The 19,244-nt window shown below is 38.0% G+C and overlaps 2 protein-coding genes across 2 annotated transcripts; one reads left to right on the top strand and one right to left on the bottom strand.

Annotated features, from left to right (window-relative positions):
* Positions 1-3,188: 3,188 nt before the first annotated feature.
* LOC134802273 (uncharacterized) lies at positions 3,189-16,751 on the bottom strand. Its single transcript, XM_063774855.1, has 9 exons — positions 16,232-16,751; positions 13,793-15,127; positions 13,217-13,271; positions 12,767-12,853; positions 10,920-12,239; positions 7,929-8,308; positions 6,955-7,070; positions 4,702-4,852; positions 3,189-3,836 (listed from the first exon to the last, which is right to left on the bottom strand). Exons 1-9 carry the CDS (start codon positions 16,319-16,321, stop codon positions 3,645-3,647), a joined length of 3,726 nt encoding a protein of 1,241 aa, XP_063630925.1. The 5' UTR covers positions 16,322-16,751; the 3' UTR covers positions 3,189-3,644.
* Positions 16,752-17,000: 249 nt separating this feature from the next.
* Positions 17,001-18,301, top strand: LOC134802279 (small ribosomal subunit protein mS35). Its single transcript, XM_063774859.1, has 2 exons — positions 17,001-17,328; positions 17,473-18,301. The coding sequence occupies exons 1-2, from the start codon at positions 17,101-17,103 to the stop codon at positions 18,268-18,270; spliced, it is 1,026 nt and encodes a 341-aa protein (XP_063630929.1). The 5' UTR covers positions 17,001-17,100; the 3' UTR covers positions 18,271-18,301.
* Positions 18,302-19,244: the final 943 nt, after the last annotated feature.

Genomic DNA, 19,244 nt, shown 5'->3' with positions numbered 1-19,244 from the left:
TTGCGTCGTTTTATTTCGTTACCTAAACGTAAAACTTTATTATTACTACCTTGTGATTGGCAAATGGCCTTTATGTTGTATCTTAACATAAATATAATATTTATCTTACGACACCCGTAACATAAAGATCCGTCCAGACGGGATGATCAAATGGGGTTAGCAACTGTTTTGTATAGATGGCGCCATCATAACTGAAAGGTTTGTATAGATGGCGCCATCATAGCTTGCCCCTTTTACTATGAGATTTAGCTTAAAAGGCTGGCATCCAGGGCATAAAATTCCATTTAAAAAACAAATTGACACAATTCTAGGGATTGACAGGGCAAGCTATGCTGGCGCCATCTGCTAAATACTTCGACCGGCCCACCCCATTGACCAAGTCGATCCGAAAAGAAATTGGCGTCAATCTTATCAGTCCAGTCCACACGTAGACAATTTCTAATTTTTGATTTATGGTGAAGTCGAGCGCCTTTGATATAAAAACATCTATCGATCACAAACTAGAGTTAGACCAAGAAAAGTCTGCAACGATTTTGATAGCACACGCAGTGCAAGTGTTATTTAGGTATACGTCATAATTTCATAGAAGTTTGACGTTCAAGCGGGATCGTTGGGTAGTAAATTACAGATTTTAAACATGAGACTAGAATTTCCCAACTTTATTATTTTATTTGATACACTAGCAGCTCTTAGAGCTGATGCGTGTATATCGAAGCACTTGTATTTTATTTTGCACTTTTTAAAGTTCTAAATTGTGTATCTAGTCTATTTTTGAAAGTGTTGACCGATGGTGCACTAACAACAGTTTCTGGTAGAGACTTCCACACATTTACCACACGATTCGGCAGGAAGTGTTTTCTAGGGTTACTAGCACACGGAGGTTTGACAATTTTTTTAGAGTGTCCTCTCAACCTTACATTCTGGCTTGATGTGTATAGGTCTTTAATATTTGGAACATTGTAGTGTCCGGACAAGATTTTGTAAGTCTCAATAAGATCGCCTCGCTTCCTTCTGTCCTCTAATGTTGTAAGACCTAATTCTTGAAGCCGTTCTTCATACGGTTTGTCTTTCAATGAAGCAACCATTTTAGTTGCTCTTCGCTGAACTTTTTTCAGCATTGTAATGTCCTTTTTAAAGTATATAGGTAGTATGTTTCGTTCAGTGGGTGTAGCTATGACATGAAATATAGAAGAATAAATATAAATAATATGTTGGACGGCATTTTGATTCTTAGACATCGGTTACACGCTAATTCTGGCGTCAGTTCAGTCCATCATTCTGGTCAGAATGACGAGAGAATTATCGTGTGACACTCGGACTGATGGTCTGGACTGATGAAAATTTAATATTTTAGATAATATTCGCCAGTCCATTTTGAATGACAGAAAACTGATAGGAGACTGATCGTGTAACCTGTTTGTGTCATTCTCGCGTCAGTCACCATATTAGACAAGACTAAATGACTGTTGCTTTCTGTGTCCAAACGGCGACTTTGTCATAATCTTATCACTCTGTTGTCAGTCTGGACTGATCGTGTAACCGTGTCCATTTTACATCATTCTGGCATCAGTCAAAACTCTAATAAGACTTGTGACTGAACTGACGCCAAAATTAGCGTGTAACCGATGTCTTAGAAACCTTAATATGTTGTGCCCACAGCCCCAAAAATGCTTAAGTACCTATTAGTAGCGTTTTTTGATAAAAAATCTAAAAGTATCAGTGACGTATATCTCTGGACGGGCCTTACAGGCACTAAAAATGATACTAGTTCAGCGGTGTCACTCACGAATTCGAGCCAATGATGCAGTCTAACGCAACAAGTTGCGACCAATTGCGCGCGTGATGCGAACTCATCAACCAATCGCGTTGTAGCGGTGTCACACCGCTGTAATGGCCCCATTCTTATTGCCCGTATGGACCACCTGAGATACACGTGGTAGTTACCTATAGTTGGCTACTTAAAAAAACACAAGTTAAGAAAAGTATACATTTATTGACCTTCATAATATAACAGATCGTACATAATTTTATGTAACAACTCGCATGTCCGTATAAAAATCATTGACTACAATCCTGAGGTCAAATTCATAACAGAATTTACAGAAATCATTCAAAATATGCCACTAATACTAAAAAAATACTTACAACAATTTTCAAAACCCTATGAACTTAAAACCATAAGATTAATTCACAAATATTAACTCACATTTATATATAGACGGGTCTATCGCGAATTTATTTTATTACCTTTATTTACCGACGTTTCGACACAGGTTACACAGCCACAGGTTAGCCGCGACCACGACTTCGTGAAACGTGAAACGTCGGTAAAATTTGCGATAGACCCGTCTATAAATGTGAGTTAATATTCATTCACAAATCTCTCAACATTCAATAACCGTATAAGTTTAAAGTATTCCTGGGCACATACTAGGGTAAATCGTTAATTACTGACCACCGGTTAATAACTAGTCACCTTATACTTAAAACGAATTCTATTCACCTATAAACAGAATTCATTTTAGTTTAAGGTTTCAATAACAGGCTAGCCTTCAATAACTAGTCACCTTATACCCCTTATCCTAAAACGAATTCTGTTTATAGGCGAATAAAATTCATTTTTAGTATATAAGGTGGCCAGTTATTAGACAATGGCCAGTAAAAATTGACAATTTACCCTATGAAAGTATTCCAGCAGATTACATTAAAAAAGCATGCAAATTAAAATAAAAGGGGTACCTTTTTTAAACGACTACAGTAAATAATATAATTATACGGTACGGACCTATAAAAAAGGAGGTTCAGTAAAAAACATCTTAGTCCGGTTAGTTTTTCAAAATCACTTATAATTTAAAGTACTTAATAATAATTTTACACACATTATTCCATATTCTACACAAATGAGTTTTGCCAAAAACATAATATATTGGCGTCTAGCGTTCCAAAAAAGATAGAATTTTAGTATGTTTCAATAATTCTTGTATGATCATTAGATTATTAAGATCATACAATACACCTTCTAGGCGGAAAACATCGACAATTTAATTACAAGTAGGTATTTACTAGGGAATGCAAATCGGTTATTTTTTGTATGGAAATAACCGCGGTTTCGGTTAATAACCGTACAATTACGTAATTTCCATACAAAAAATAACCGAAAATAACCGATTTGCATTCCCTACTATTTACGTTTAATTTCTAAATTACTGGTACTAAAATACTTAACTACCACAAACTTAAAGTTTGAACAATAAAAAAATACTTTACAAAAACATTCGTTCATCAATTCATGTCAAGATAATACTAAACTGATTTCGATACCATTTTTCAAACAGTCACATAATAAGACAATTTCCATACATAGTTTATATATAGGGAGCGTGCATGAACTATAGAGGGCAGCACAGGAGCCGTCAGATTTTTGGCGCGAGGCGTAAATGTGAAGTTCATGCTTCCGATGTAGCCCACAAGATGGCAGAACCTACTATACACAAGAAAACGTACGACAACGGTAGATGGTAGCACTTTCTTTGGCAATGTACATGTGCACCTATGTTTCCGATTCAGGCCACAAGATGGCAGACCCGCCAACCCGCACGGTCCCTATACATCTGTACCTCAACACCTATACAAGTCATATAAACTTAGTCATAAACAACTAAAGTCTCGTGCTCCTCCTCTATCAACAAACAATCATCATCACTACTGGCTTCCTCCTTGACCTCCTGACCCTTGCTCCCCTCCCCTTTCCCCTCCAACAACCCCAAGCTTTCTGTACCCCTAATCTTACTGAGCAAACTCCACAGACTGGAGAGAGTGATGGACTTGCCGTGTACCTGAAAATAATTTGTACTGGTTAATATAATTATAGCAAAGACAATTTGAAATAGAGAGTTACTGTCATGGTAAATTATGTATTGTTGGTCAAGCAGATCTTGTCAGTAGAAAAAGGCGGCAAATTTGAAAAACTTAGGCGCGAAGGGATATCGTCTCATAGAAAATTTGAATTTGGCGCCTTTTTCTACTGACAAGATTTGCTTGACCATCTATAGCTACAGTACATTTTCTGCCATCTTTCGACAGACGATTAAAACTGCTAGAACGCCATTTGGCTTTGATCATTATTATTTCAGTGATGTATTAACTTGTTAAATATTAATATTAACGCCATCTACTCGAGAGTAGGCTGAAGGTTATGGCGCCATCGCTCGAAAAAATTGCACCATACCTTTAGCCTACAGTCGAGTAGATGGCGTTAGTATTAATATTTAACAAGTTAACACATATTAGTGAAAGTATAAGGATCAAATTCAAATGGCGTTCTAACAGTTTTATGTTCTGCCGAAAGATGGCAGTAAATTTACAGTGGCTACATCATTTACTTTGACAATCCGTCTCTATACACTACACTGGCCTAGTGGGTAGTGACCCTGCCTATGAAGCCGATGGTCCCGGGTTCGAATCCTGGTAAGGGCATTTATTTGTATGATGATACAGATATTTGTTCCTGAGTCATGGTTGTTTTCTATGTATTTAAGTATTTATATATTATATATATCGTTGTCTGAGTACCCACAACACAAGCCTTCTTGAGCTTACCGTGGGGCTTAGTAAATTTGTGTAAGAATGTCCCTATAATGTTTATTTATTTATTTATTATTATTTATAGTATTTTATATAATTACAATATATCCCACCCACCTGAATAGCGTGTTTTTTCACATCGATGAACTTCCTGTAGGAGACGCCGCATATGGGGCAGTCTGCCTTCTCCTTGCGCTGTTTGTGCACTTCCCACAGGTGGTCCCATTTCTCGCGGAGCGACGAGAACTTCTCCCGGCAGAGCATGCATCTAAAAAAAGATGTGAACAGTTAAAATCTATCCCGATTATTATAAAAATATCTGGGAGACATAAAAACATAAAAAAACTCAAAAATGCGCGTTTTCCCAGACATAAGACCAAGCTCGACCGATTTTTCGACCCCTAAATTTCATAGAAATCTTTTGAGCCGTTTCCGAGATCCCCAAAATATATATAAATAAATTAATATATAAGAATTACTCGTTTAAAGGTATAACAATTAAATTTTAGGACACAAGTATACACGTTCTATATCACTACACCTTATAAAACAGAGTCCCCCGCCGCGTGTCTGTTTGTTCGCGATAAACTCAAAAACTTCTGAACGGATTTTCATACGGTTTTCAACTATCAATAAAGTGATTCTTGAAGAAGGTTTAGGTGTATAATTTGTTAACCCGTGCGAAGCCGGGTCGAGCCGCTAGTTACTCTATATACCTACTGCTGAAATAGTAAGCGCTATTTACCTAATACCAAATAGTTATTAAGTTATACATATATGTACAATACACAAAAATACGTACGTGAACTGTAGAGGGCAGCACTTGCTTTGGCGTGAAATGTCAATGTACAGTCGCCATCAGATATATCGGAGCGGCCATGGTGTTCACAATATCTGAACACGCACTCTAACGCCCTGACAATAGAGGCGTGTTCAGATTTTTGTGAGCACCTTGGCCGCTCCGATATATCTGATGGCGAATGTACATGTTTATGTTTCCGATTCAGGCCACAAGATGGCAGACCTAGTGCTGGACGGGGTCTCTTGTTTCCCATAAAGTTTTATGTCATAATTTGTTTGGAACAGAAACGCGTAACTTTTCAGGATTGCCACGAAACAAACCTAACCTAACCTATATATAGGATAACCTTACGAAAATCCTGAAAAGTTAACGGTATCAGTTTTAGGACTAAAGATAATATGACAAACAATACATTATGACTGAAACCTTTATGTCACACAAAGGCACCCCTGCTGAACGCCACGCGTATCGCGAACCTTGTCCGAATGTACGAAGGTCATGATCAGTACCGTCTTTACCATAAGGGCCACGGGGCCCGTGCCCAGGGCCCCCATCCTCAGGGGGCCCCGAAGGACAGACAGTAACAGGATATTTGATTACCCATAATAAATAGAAAATCATACTAGAAAAATGTTAGTTTAATTCGCTTTCATTTACTTTCCAAAAGGGCCCAAATTCTTATGTGCCCCGGGGCCCCAGCATAGTTTAAGACGGCCCTGATCATGAATCTAGTATATAACTGGATCTGGCACGAGGGGTGGCGGGAAATGACCGAACGGGATAGTCTTATGTATCTTTCAGTAGGAGTAGCAGCGAAAGCGCTATTATTGTTTTTCCATGTCACAGTCTCACATTTTTTTTATTCCCCACCGTAAATTTTGTAAGTATTATGGTGGGCAACAAATAAATTCGACCAATCATAGCGTCGCATTGCGTATGTTTTGTCCCTCACGGAGGCACGCGTATGTCGCGTATAGCACTGCTATAGGATCCTACCTTTTTAGGGTTCCGTACCCAAAAGGTAAAACGGGACCCTATTACTAAGACTTTGCTGTCCGTCCGTCCGTCCGTCTGTCTGTCACCAGGCTGTATCACACGAACCGTGATAGCTAGACAGTTGAAATTTTCACAGATGATGTATTTCTGTTGCCGCTATAACAACAAATACTAAAAACAGAATAAAATAAAGATTTAAATGGGGCTCCCATACAACAAACGTGATTTTTGACCAAAGTTAAGCAACGTCGGGCGTGGTCAGTACTTGGATGGGTGACCGTTTTTTTTTTGCATTTTTTCCGTTTTTTTTTTCACTATGGTACGGAACCCTTCGTGCGCGAGTCCGACTCGCACTTGCCCGGTTTTTTTTTAATGATATAGGAGGCCAACGAGCAGACGGATCACCTGATGGTAAGCGATTGCCGCCGCCCATGGCCAGCCGCAACACCAGAAGGGTTGCAAGCGCGTTGCCGGCGTTTAAGATGGGAGTACGCTCTTTTCTTGAAGGTTTGAAGGTACCTTCGATGACGAAGGTGGATATTGGGCAGTGAAAGTGTTAAAAGGCCACATACCTGAACTTGGTGAGTATCTTGTCGTGGTGCTGGCGGTAGTGGCGGTTATAGAAGGAGCGATCGTGGAACACGCGCTGGCACTGGTCGCACGTTATCGGGTCTGTTTCCATGTGCATCTGCAAGTGCAATAACACGACCAATTAGTGGGTGTCTGGCAGCTGTTCATTGGTGGTCGACAGTAGCAGACCGATATACACGGTGGCTAAAAAATAACTGCATTACCGTTGCCAGGGAGGTTTTGGGATTATAGTGAGCATCTTTTACTATGGGAGTTATGGGTCCAACCACGAAATCGCGAAAAAAAAGTGTTGGGTGTTTCATACATTTTGGCTGGTCCATTTTCTATGGGAGGGTATTTTTTTTTTCGCGATATCGGGGTTGGTCCCATAGTAAAAGTTGCTCAGTATAATCCCAAAACCTCCCTGGCAACGGGAATGCAGTTATTTTTTGCCACTCTGTATATTTTTCTTCCCTGGAAAATGACAGTTTGTCCAATCTTCTACCCTATCTGTCCATTTTAACTGTCATTCTAGAACCATTCGAGTGATCCTATAAGGGTTCCGTTTTTTCCTTTTGAGGTACGGAACCCTAAAAACATCCACAACTGAGGAACAAATATTTGTTATAAACCCACAAATAAATGCCCTTACCAGGATCTGAACCCGGGACCTCCCGATTCATATGTGGGGTACTACCGACTAGTAACTGTTATAAATAGGGTATTTTCCTACTAGTCAAATCAGTTACTTTTTAGAACTGTCAAAACGATTTGCTAATATGGAATTTATATGAAACATTACATCGTGACGTCACGGTCAACTCACCAACTTTTTATATTTCTATCCGATTTATTAAATATAACTTGTGTTTAAAATTAACTCCTGTGTTTTTCTAACAATTATCTGGTGCTTTATTTCATGCATGGTGTAAAATAATTTATTTTAAATACAGTATAATACCATATTATAACTAACCTGTATATGTTTCTCCAGAGAAGCCTTCGCTTGGAACTTCTTGCTGCAAATATCACATATATACGCCTTCAAATTATGTATCTTCTTATGTTTAGTGAAATTACTCGAATCACTGAACGTCTTATTACATAACCCACATTTATATATAGGTAAATTCGCATGATCTCTCATATGCTTCTTGTAATTATCCGGTTTCTTGTGTAGGTCTCCGCATATCTGGCATTTGAGCATCTGGTTGGTGAGTATGTTGGCGTAAGCATCTTCTAGAAGATGCTCAATAAGATGGCGTTTTGTGTCGTTCTTCCGCTCGAAGACTCGGGCACAGACGATGCAGGATTTCGCGCGGCGGTTCTCGTTGGTGTATTGTTTGGTGAGAGTCTCTGGTAATTGGAGAAGATAATTAAAAACCTGACAAGTGCGAGTCGGACGTGGAAGGGTTCCGTACCATTACGCAAAAAAAAAACCAGACTAGTGCGAGTCGGAGTCGCGTTCCAAGGGTTCCGTACATTACTCAATTTTTAACAATGTATTTTTTTTTATGTGGAACGTGAATTAAATGGTTGGACAGACAGACAGACGCACGAGTAGTGATGTGCCGGTGAGAAATTTCTCGTTCTCGAGAATTCCTTCCCTTGGAAATTCTCAGCGATTCTCGAGAAATTTCTCTTGGACGGAAATTTCTGAGAAAGTACATATAATCAAAACAATATCAAATTTCATATTTTTTTAATTTATAACTGTTAGTGATTAATAACTATGCGTAAGGTATTCAAACCAATTAGACGATACTAAAGGCCAACTTCTCTTTGTTCTCGAGAAATTTCTCGGGAACATTCTCCATAGAAGCTTTCCAAGAGAAAATTTCCGGATTGAATATTTAAGAAAAAATACTGGTTATTTCGAGTATTATTGTTTAGAAGCTCAAATAGTCTGGATTTATGTTATATACAGCTGTTGGCTTGATAAGTTGATTTCTGCCAAATGAAATGAACGTTCTAAGCGATGATTTAATTTTGTTCCCGAGAAATTTCTTGAAATTGTTCTCGACTACATTTGGCGTTCATGTAAAACAGCCAATCCATACCGATATTATTATACATAAATGCGAAATAGGTGTGTCTGTTACCACTTCACGCTTAAACCGCTGGACCGATTTGGACAAAATTTGGTATGGAGATAAATTGGGACCCGAGAAAGAAGTTTTTATCAATCATCATCATCATCACGCAGACGAAGTCGCGGGCAGAAGCTAGTTGTGCAATAATAAACAAAAAATGTTTCATATTAAAGAACTTGAAAACTGTTTTGACAAACTGTAATAAAATATAATATTATGGAGTTAATACAAAATGACTAATTTCTACTCAATAATTAAATGAACGGTAAATATTTAATAAAACAGATTTGAAATATTTGGCAGATAATCATGGTCATGTCATGATAGTCATGAACTATCTCAGGTACCTAGTTTATAAAACAAAAGAAAGCCGCCAAACTTTCGTGTACTCTGTACATAACGCTTATCGCCAATAATACTCCATTGTTTTATTTGCATGTGTTTTTTTTTATTATCTAGGTAATTTTTGAATAGGGAATAGAATATTTTTCCATATGCTTTTTTCTCTCAGTGTCATCAATGCTAAGAAAGTGGACGGTTGTGACAAATTAAACGTGTTAATAAATTAAAATTAAAAAGGTAAACTGTTTGAGTAGGTACCTACTTTAGAACTTTGTCGGACGATGGATGTATCAAAGACGTGTGTTCATTTTTTGATGCAGTGTATAGATGCAAAAATATCACAATATATGATAAATTGCGAAAAAAGTCCGGTTGAAGTAAAACACGAATTAGGAAAGAAAGAACCTGAAGTGATTAATCAATCTGGAGTGTTTCGATGAGCCCATATTACAGGGAATACATTTAATGAGGTAACTGTACGCGCCAGGTGACGGTACTGTCAGAATGCCAGGAATGCACAAATAACCCACACACGTTTGTTGTTAACCATAGTCTTTAATGCACTGATTTTGGTACTTAATGGGAATACAGTTGAATAAATAATCTAGGTCGCGCGTGTGCGCATATTTGCCTAAAGGCATTGCTACAGTGTATGCTATACTTACGCTGTACGATAGCTAGATCGTACAGTAACTTTTAATGTGTTTTTCCAGTAGCTAATTCATAATAGTATATTACGATACAAAAGTAGTACGAAGTGAAAAATTAGAAAATTCTCAACGAGTGGTGATAAATAATTAAAACACGACCGAAGGGAATGTTTTAAATCGACACGAGTTGCGAATTACCTGTTTAACAAAAATGTGTTTTATTTATTAACTATTTACCATTTAAACGGTACTGAATGAACCCGAGAAAGTTCTCTGGAGAACATTTTCAAGAAATTTCTCGAGAACGAAGAGAATTTTGCCTTTAAAGGTTTTAGAAGAACTAAAATGTGTTGCGAATACATATAAATTACCAATATCAACACATACAAAAACAATTAATCTAATTTTTATTATATTTAAAGTACTTTCTCGGAAATTTCCTTTCGAGAGAAATTTCTCGAGAAGGTTCTCGCGATATTCTCTTGTTTCCGAAACTTCTCGAGAACTGCCCATCACTACGCACGAGTGATCCTATAATGGTTCCGTTTTTTCCTTTTGAGGTACGGAACCCTAAAAACGGCAAAAAAATCACGTTAGTTGTATGGGGGCCCTACTTAAATTTTTTTTAGTATTTTGTAGACTTTCAATTTCAGTATTTGTTGTTATAGCGGCAACAGAAATACATCATCTGTGAAAATTACAACTGTAGCTATTACGGTTCATGAGATACAGCCTGGTGACAGACAGACGGATGGACAGACAGACAGACCGACAGCGGAGTCTTAGCAAAAAGGTTCCATTTTTACCCTTTGGCTACGGAACCCTAAAATAACCTTATTTTATTGCTCATACGGTTCATTATGCTATAATAAGCGAACATACCTAAGACTTCCTTAAGCGAGCCCGCATTTAGAGAACGTTCCCCGTGTTCTCCAATCTTTATAGTCTCCTGCGGAACCTTCTCCGCTGGCTCCAGCAGCTGCAGGTGCCTCTCCCAGTGCTCGAACCACTTCTCCTGACCCACCGTCTCCTTACAATTCTTACACTCATACACTTTACAATTATCAACGTCTTCACAGCTTTTTATAACCTGCAGCTTAAAGAATTGTGTCTTTAAATGACTGTTTAAATGTGGCATTAATTTAGTCACACTTTCGAAATCTTGACCGCATTGCGGGCAAGACATATAACGGTATCCATGCTTATCAAAATGCAAAGCATACTTTTTTAAAGTAGAAAATCCTCGATCGCATTTCGTGCAAGTATAGTAGACATCAGAGACGAATTCTTGAGCAATAGGTGTGCTGCAATGATTATTAATATGCTCCTTATATTCCCTGTGGAATCCTGAGAAATCACACTTGTTACATTTGTAGGTTTTCCTCTTTCTATAACCAGCTTTAAGAATAACTTCTGGCTCTAAATTTAAAGAGCTTAAATCTGTTTCACTGACACTTTGACTTGAAGCGTTAGGGCTCACCGCTATTGGGTCTTCATCCAGCACTACGTATTTCTCTTGTTTCACTGTTTCTAACACTGTTTTAGATATCTGGAAAACTGTAGAATGTTCAGAGTTATCTGTTATTTCTTCAGCAAAAGCGCTTGAAGCTTTGAAAACCTTTGAAATATCAGTTTCCGTGTTAGACATTTGTAGTAAATTGGTGAGTTGTTTCGTAGCTTGCGCGGCTTCGTCATCAGATAGTTTTTCCTCTTTGATAACATCAGGTTTGATATCAAGAAATTCTGTCAATTCTGCCATTATGTTAATCATGTCTTTGCGATCCTCATATTCTTCTATAACTTCTTTTTCTTTGCTAACTTCTTTTTCTTTGCTAACTTCTTTTTCTTTGCTAACTTCTTTTTCTGTATTATCTTCGTTTTCCTTATTAACTGGATTTGGAGCGCTTGGAGCTCCTGTTATCTTTTCTTCATTGATATCCATTTTTTCTAGTTTAATAACCTTTTCACTGATTTCTGTTACTTTTTCAGGTGGTACTGTTATATTTATAGGTACAAGTGCTGGTATAGTTACAGTTATATCTTCTTTTTCTTGTTTTATCTGTACGGGAGTGATTTCTTCAGGCGAAGCGTCTGGTCTCATAGTGATTGTGTCGTCGTGAGCTATTGTAGTATTTATCATTTGAGATTCATCATTTGTTAGATTAAGCTTGTTTTTATGTATTGGCACGTAAACTCGAACTTCTGTAAAGACAAATTTATTTTACAAAATAGGTCGTACTGTGATATTATAAGCGGCCTATTCTTCTTCTTCCTCGTGTTATCCCGGCATTTTGCCACGACTCATGGGAGCCTGGGGTCCGCTTGACAACTAATCCCAACAATTGACGTAGGCACTAGTTTTTACGAAAGCGACTGCCATCTGACCTTCTAACCCAGAGGGGAAACTAGGACTTACTGGGATTATTCCGGTTTCCTCACGATGTTTTTCTTCACCGAAAAGCGACTGGTACTATCAAAATGATATTTCGCACATAAGTTCCGAAAAACTCATTGGTACGAGCCGGGATTTGAGCCGCGATTTAAAGTCGCACGCTCTTACCGCTAGGCCACCAGCGCTTATATACAGGGTGGCTAAAAAAACTGCATTCCCGTTGCCAGGGAGGTTTTGGAATTATACTGGGTAACTTTTACTATGGAACCAACCCCGACATCGCCGGCAGTGAATGTGTTAATTTTTTTTTCTTAAGATAAACATTAGATGTGCTTACGTGGTACAGTCTCGCCTCGAGTAAGTTTGAAGCCCTCCTTACTCGTCGCTTTAGCAGTGGTGGATTTTACCACGGGCTTCGGAGGATCTGAAAAATATGAAATGTCAGATTATAGGTACAGTGAGCAGAAGTTGCTAAGCGGGCGAGGTATCCAAAATGATTTTGACGCGACTTTATTGTTAAGAGAATAAGAGCGTGCCAAGGTAATTTTGAACACCTCTCCTGCTTAGCAACTTCTGTTTAGCAAGTTCCAGGGCCCACTCAATATTCGCGACCCATAGTTGGGAAATGCTGCGTTACAGAGTTTTTACATATAGAAAACATATATAGTATGAAAGGTAACCACGGTTAGCCGCCGGCGTAAAGGCAGACCGAAAAGGAGATGGCGGGCCGCGGGTATAATACGTAAAAATTATTATATTTTTTATAAATAAATAATATTTAACTTGCTTTTCTTCACTTGGTCGACCATACACTGCTGCAGCATTATTGTCGGCATAATTATCTGCAATTAAAAACAAACCTTTTTTAACACATTTTTAGGGTTCTGTACCCAAAGGGTAAAAACGGGATCCTATTACTAAGACTCCACTGTCCGTCTGTCTGTCACCAGGCTGTAACTCATGAACCGTGATAGCTAGACAGTTGAAGTTTTCACTTGATGTATTTCTGTTGCCGCTATAACAACAAATACTAAAAAGTACGGAACCCTCGGTGGGGGCGTGCGACTCACACTTGTCGGGTTTTTTATAAGTTCTTTTTTTTATGGTATAGGCCTATAGGGTTATGTTTAAGAAGGGAGCAGCTAACGCAAAAACATTGATTATAAAAACTCGCGCGATTGTCAAATCTTCGTCTGTAAATGCTAATAATTTCCCGGCCGGCATTTAAAAGTTAGATAGCGAAGGTCTCCAGCACAGGATAGCTGCTCTCCGTGCCTCATTTAAAATATCCACCCCGTATTTTTTTATAGTCAATCACAACTAATCAAATATTCAAATGATATGTCATCAACTGTGTGCTTACCTTATCAGTTTTCGGCCGCCGCGCATCAAACCTCTTATGATACTTATTGACGTGATTCCTCATCGCCTCATCGCTCGAAAACACCTTGATCTTCTTACACACCAGACACCGATGCATCAGCAGAAACTCTTCGCTATGCAACGCATAGTGCTCCGCTGCCATGCAACTTTTCACCAAATATTTATCGCATATCCTACACTGCGCTATTTTGTCCCACATCTTATAATGATGTTCAAGCACTTGTCTGTTCTGAAACTTTCTAAAGCAATGCTTGCATTCGGTGACAAAGTTTTTCTTCAAACACACATGGAAGTAGAAGTTATAGTAGACCTGCTCACAATCTTTGCATGCCTTGAACACGGTGACTATAGGCTCGTCTGAACGGACTTTGTGGCATATGATCATATGCTCTTCCAAGTCCGGGTTACTTAAGAAGAGAGTCTTACATACATTGCAGGAGAAATCGGAGAATGAGTATTCTTTCCCAGCTTTTGAGATAGCTAAGACTCTTATAGGGTTTCTAGGACACCCGCCTTCATGCTTAGTTAAAGTTCTACATGTTTGGAATCTCTCATCGCAATAGTTGCAATAGTAATATGCGTCCGTTGCTCTCTTATTAGTCAAATGGTGGTTATAAGTTTTAGCGCATTTAGTGCATTTGCCATGTATTTCGACGTCTTTAACACCCGGTGTGTCGCCTTCATACGCAACTATATCACACTCTAAGTTTCTAGTTTGAATTTGCAGTTTACATGTTGTATGCTGATTTATATGTGTAGCAAAGTCCGTGTATGTCCACCAACCATTGTCGCAAATATAGCATTTATAGCAGTAGGGACTCTCTCTAGCTCTAGTAACTATGGTCCACTGCTTCCATCTACCAATTACATCTTGTAAGAGGATTTCTTTAGGAGTTTTCTTGAATTCAGTAGGAGATTTCTCATGGAACGCCCGCCCCCATTGATTCCTGCAATGCATCACAACTTCTAGCTCCTTCGGGTACTTCCTGTGCAGTATAACTAGCATTTTCTGCAATTTCTTCACGTCTACATTGCAATTTTTCTCTTCCTCGGGCACTGGTATGGTAAGTTTTTGTTCTAATAGTAAACTATTATCAGCGAAATCTAAGTTTTGTGTGTTCTCCGCTTCTTCTGATTCTTTGGACAGACTGAAGAGGTACTTCATGTAGTCGGGAGCATCTTCGTCGGGGGCTGCAGTGTCCATGCCCTCGATTTCCACTTCCACAGAGAATTTATGTGGATTCTGTTCATGTGGGATGTAGTCTTCTGGTTCTTTCTTGATTTTTTCAAGAAGGAGCTTCTTTTGGGCGGGCTCCTGGAATATAGACACGGAATAGTTTATAAATGTGTTTGGATATATCACCTAAGCAGAGCCACAGGTGCCCACATACCCTATTTCTGTATTTCTGTTGTTTCTCCAATAAAGAAAATAAAATAAATGTCATAAAATTAAAAAAAATTGCAAGGTAAATAAAAAGCAGCATTGGTAAATAAAAAGAGGAGGAGATAAATGGAGCAAAATTGTAACACTATGGTATCCTAGAGGATATAAAAAAAAAACAGGTAGGCAATTTAAAAGATGGTCCGATGTAATCGAAGACATGGCTGGAAGGACTAAAACATGGACCAGATTAGTGCAAAATAAGGAGGAGTGGAGAAGATTGGGGGAGGCCTTTGCCCAAAGGCACACAGAATCGGTTATTGTAGATTAAGGAAAACTATAGATATAGTATAATATGTATTCTGATATAAGGCTATAAATAAAACAATAGTTAATATATTATTTAAACCATAATCAGTCTCTAATTTAGATTAGCTTGCTCTAAATGTACCAAGGGCTGCTACAGAAAACCTACTATTATACAACTAAATTTAACAATGCAAAGGTACCTATCAGTTGAATTTGGCATAGTAAATAAAATACTTCATTTTCGTCTTCAATGTGATATACTCAGGAATTCCATAAATATCTTTGATCATGAAAGCTCACGAAAAAATTAGAAAATTTAGAAGGTATATACGTGTTTTCCATCACGCATGCGTAATAAGCGTGTAGTGTAAAACTTAAAATCGTTAATTTATTAAGAAAAATAACGATATACAATGCTAATAATACGAATTGTGTTAAATGTTAGATGTTATAATGCCTCATACATGCTTACAATGTACTTTATTTAATAAAATAATGTACATCGTAACTTGAATCTATGACGTCTACCCACATCCGAGTACTTGGCATATCTTTGTGAATGTAGTAATTTATTTAAAAGTTACGTATAAATGGGGGTACCGATACTACTGATTTTCAAACATAAACCATTCTTAATAAAAAAATCATTCAAATCCGTATGGTAAAATAACATGTGTCACAGCAATTATTTCGCGTACCCACATACTGCATTCTTACAAAATGGCCTACCTGCAAAACCGATTCATCTTCGACGTAGTCCACACATTCCCTCGGCACTAGTTTAGATTTTCTGCACCTTTTTCGATTGTTTTCAGTCATTTTTAATCACTCATATTTGTTTCTCAAACAATTTACCGTGAGATTTAGAGAGAATATTTAACGAAATTCTCAAATAAGTACACGCAATACAGCTTTTTGTGAACTTGTGAAGTGAATGACATTTGTTATGGTTTAACCGAATTTGTTTCTATTGTCCGTAGTTATCGGAAGAAATAATCGGATCTCTCTTTCTTTTCCGGAATATTTGCGTTGATACTAGCGCCAATGTGACAGGTAACAAATAATGCATCTTATTTCAGTCGCATAGTAATTGAGGTGACTCCACGCGGGTAGTTGGCGAGAAAGTACTATACGTTTTGAAACTACATAATATGTATGATAACGTATGTAGATCACAATTTAGAAACAGATTTTTTAGACTGAATTAACGTTTCTATCACGACTTGGACACTCCATAAGATTCAAACGTTTACTTTTTGTAACAAGAATGTATAGAATGTCTATGTATACTATACTCTTTCATTCAAGTTTGGCAGACGAGTGTTGCATAGAAGAAAAAATAAAATCACAGTTATATAATATTTAGTGTTTCATTTATTATTCAATAGGTTTATATGATGAGATTGATGAGTAAATTATGAATAAATAAATGTACATTATATTGTATGGAAAAGAGTTATGAAAGTGTTTATGTATGTAAGTAGAGGCAAGCAACACCAGCCATGGGCCATTAAAAAAAAATGGCCGATCATAACCATAACCTAATAAAAATGGCACATCTATAATAACAATAGAATTTGTTGAAAATAAGCTTAAACATGAGCGTATTTATTAAGTATTACAAGCCTAACAAGCTTGTAACTGTATTTAACGCGAAAATATGGCGGTCGAGTTCCACTGCAGCCGATGTAACCTTAAAAAAGGATGAAGAGGAGGAAGAGTTTAGAGTTTTAGATATTATGCGGAAAACGCAAAGACAGCAGCGTAAAGTTGCCCGGAGAGCCGATGTGCAGCCTGATAGAGGAGATAGGATGGCCACTGACCAGGTATTTGAATAAAAAGTTCATAAATGTAACCTAACCTTACATAGTTGAATCTATTTTCTTATTTCGACAAAATGGTCACTCAAACTGAGTACATTTTAACTGTGGATGGCAAAATATTCTTTAATTTGAATAAACTTATTTCAGAACTGGGGTAACGTCTGGCCAGGTCCAAAAACCTTTCACCCGTCGTCAGTGCCTCTGCCGCTTCGGCAGGGCTACGTGCCCAAAGGAATGGCGCCACCGGGCAAGAAGGCTAACGCAGAACTCATGAAGATACCTAACTTCCTCCACCTTACTCCACCTGTCATCAAAGCTCAATGTGAAGCCATCAAAAGCTTCTGTACCGAATGGCCGAAACAACTGAACTGCGAAGAAGCCATTGAAAAGCATTATCCTCAAGAGATTATAACCTCTGATTATTGCCATGCTAGTCCGTCGATCCGTAACCCATTGGCTAGGATAGTCACTCTAAGAATAAAGCTGTCTTCATTAAACTTGGACAAGCATGCGCGGGACAAGTTCCTCCGGCTCGTTGGAGACCGCTATGATGACAAGACAGACTTAATCACAATCACCGCTGACCGATGTCCGCTCCGCAAACAAAACTTGGATTACGTTAACTATCTTTTAACGGCACTCTATCATGAGTCATGGAATGTTGAAGACTGGGAGACGACTAAAACTGAATCAGATATGGAATATTACGATTTTAACATAAATAAATCTAAGAAGAATTTGATTAATTGGCATTTAAGATCAAATAATGAGGAGGTTAATTTATCTGAAGATGATTATAACAATTTTGATGTTTCGAAGATCCCGAATGGTCCTGGATACGTTGAAGCGTTGTCAAACTTGATGAATGGGGGTGAAAGTGATGCCACGTTGAAACAATATGGATCTTCGGTCCGGAAACTTTTGGGCCTGCCTGAGAAAGTGTAGAATTTGTAATAATAAATTGTAATTTAGTGTTTTTGTATCATTTTATTTTAGCCGGTGAGCTAGCTACGGAAATAGGTTATGCAATTTATAGAGCAACGACATCCCTCTAGTTAGTGTGCCATACTATCATTATTAATTAATCCGGCGCCTGGCAGCTGTTCAGCGGTGGGTGTGAGAGTGGATGGGCAACAAAGGGGTTGTAAAATCAATTGAAGGTGTGCAATTTATAGAGCTCTGAGTTTGGTGTGATATAATAGCTAATTAATAACAATAACAATATTTTTATTGACAGTAAAAGTTAAACAAGCACGTTACAGTGAACCCCGCACTAGGCATGGCCTGTATCGCGGGGGTCATGATCATCACGAGTTACCAGTGATAAAAAATTATAAATATATTAAACATAAGAATAGGAATTAGGAAAGAAAGAGGAGTGTGAACTAGTGTGTTTGTAAGCTTGTTGTGAGAAGGGAGTGGAAAGTGTGTGAATGAAAATCTAAGAATGTAATGAATGTAAAAGTTTGTTAGATTTAAGTGTGTTCGAGCGTTATGAAAAACTGAAACTGAACTCGAAGAGGAATGAAGAGGTAATTATGTATTTAATTCAAATATAACAATGCCATGCGTTTTATTTGGGGGAAAAGTAGTGCCAGGTGATGAAAGTACACAAACTACTTGAGCGCCTGCATGAAGACCACGACCAAATTGCACCTGACACACAATTGCTTTACGCATAGTCGTATATGTGTCTTCTACTTTTTGTACTCTGTCACAGAATAAATAATAGTACTACTCTGTTCGATTACGCCTAGGTAAGTGTTAAGAAAAAGTTACGCTACGAAACATCACGGGACTATTTTCATGCATTAACTTTCGATTGGCTTCTGTCAACAATTGTCATCTTGGCTAGCCCCCCTGATAAACGTCTATCTTAGGCCTGGTTTTACATATATTTTGTTTGAAATTGCGTGATG

This window comes from Cydia splendana, chromosome 24, assembly GCF_910591565.1.
Source record: "Cydia splendana chromosome 24, ilCydSple1.2, whole genome shotgun sequence".
Classification (NCBI taxonomy): Eukaryota; Metazoa; Arthropoda; class Insecta; order Lepidoptera; family Tortricidae; genus Cydia; species Cydia splendana.
This window is presented reverse-complemented; position numbering and strand designations above follow the sequence as displayed.

Bases quoted from the DNA above. Each gene is read 5' to 3' on its own strand.
- LOC134802279 (XM_063774859.1), top strand. From the start codon at position 17,101: ATGAGCGTATTTATTAAGTATTACAAGCCTAACAAGCTTGTAACTGTA. The intron at 17,329-17,472 runs GTATTTGAATAA...AACTTATTTCAG, and splicing joins ATAGGATGGCCACTGACCAG to AACTGGGGTAACGTCTGGCC.
- LOC134802273 (XM_063774855.1), bottom strand. From the start codon at position 16,321: ATGACTGAAAACAATCGAAAAAGGTGCAGAAAATCTAAACTAGTGCCG. The intron at 13,272-13,792 runs GTAAGCACACAG...TTTTAATTGCAG, and splicing joins GGCGGCCGAAAACTGATAAG to ATAATTATGCCGACAATAAT. The intron at 3,837-4,701 runs GTGGGTGGGATA...AATTATTTTCAG, and splicing joins TGAAAAAACACGCTATTCAG to GTACACGGCAAGTCCATCAC.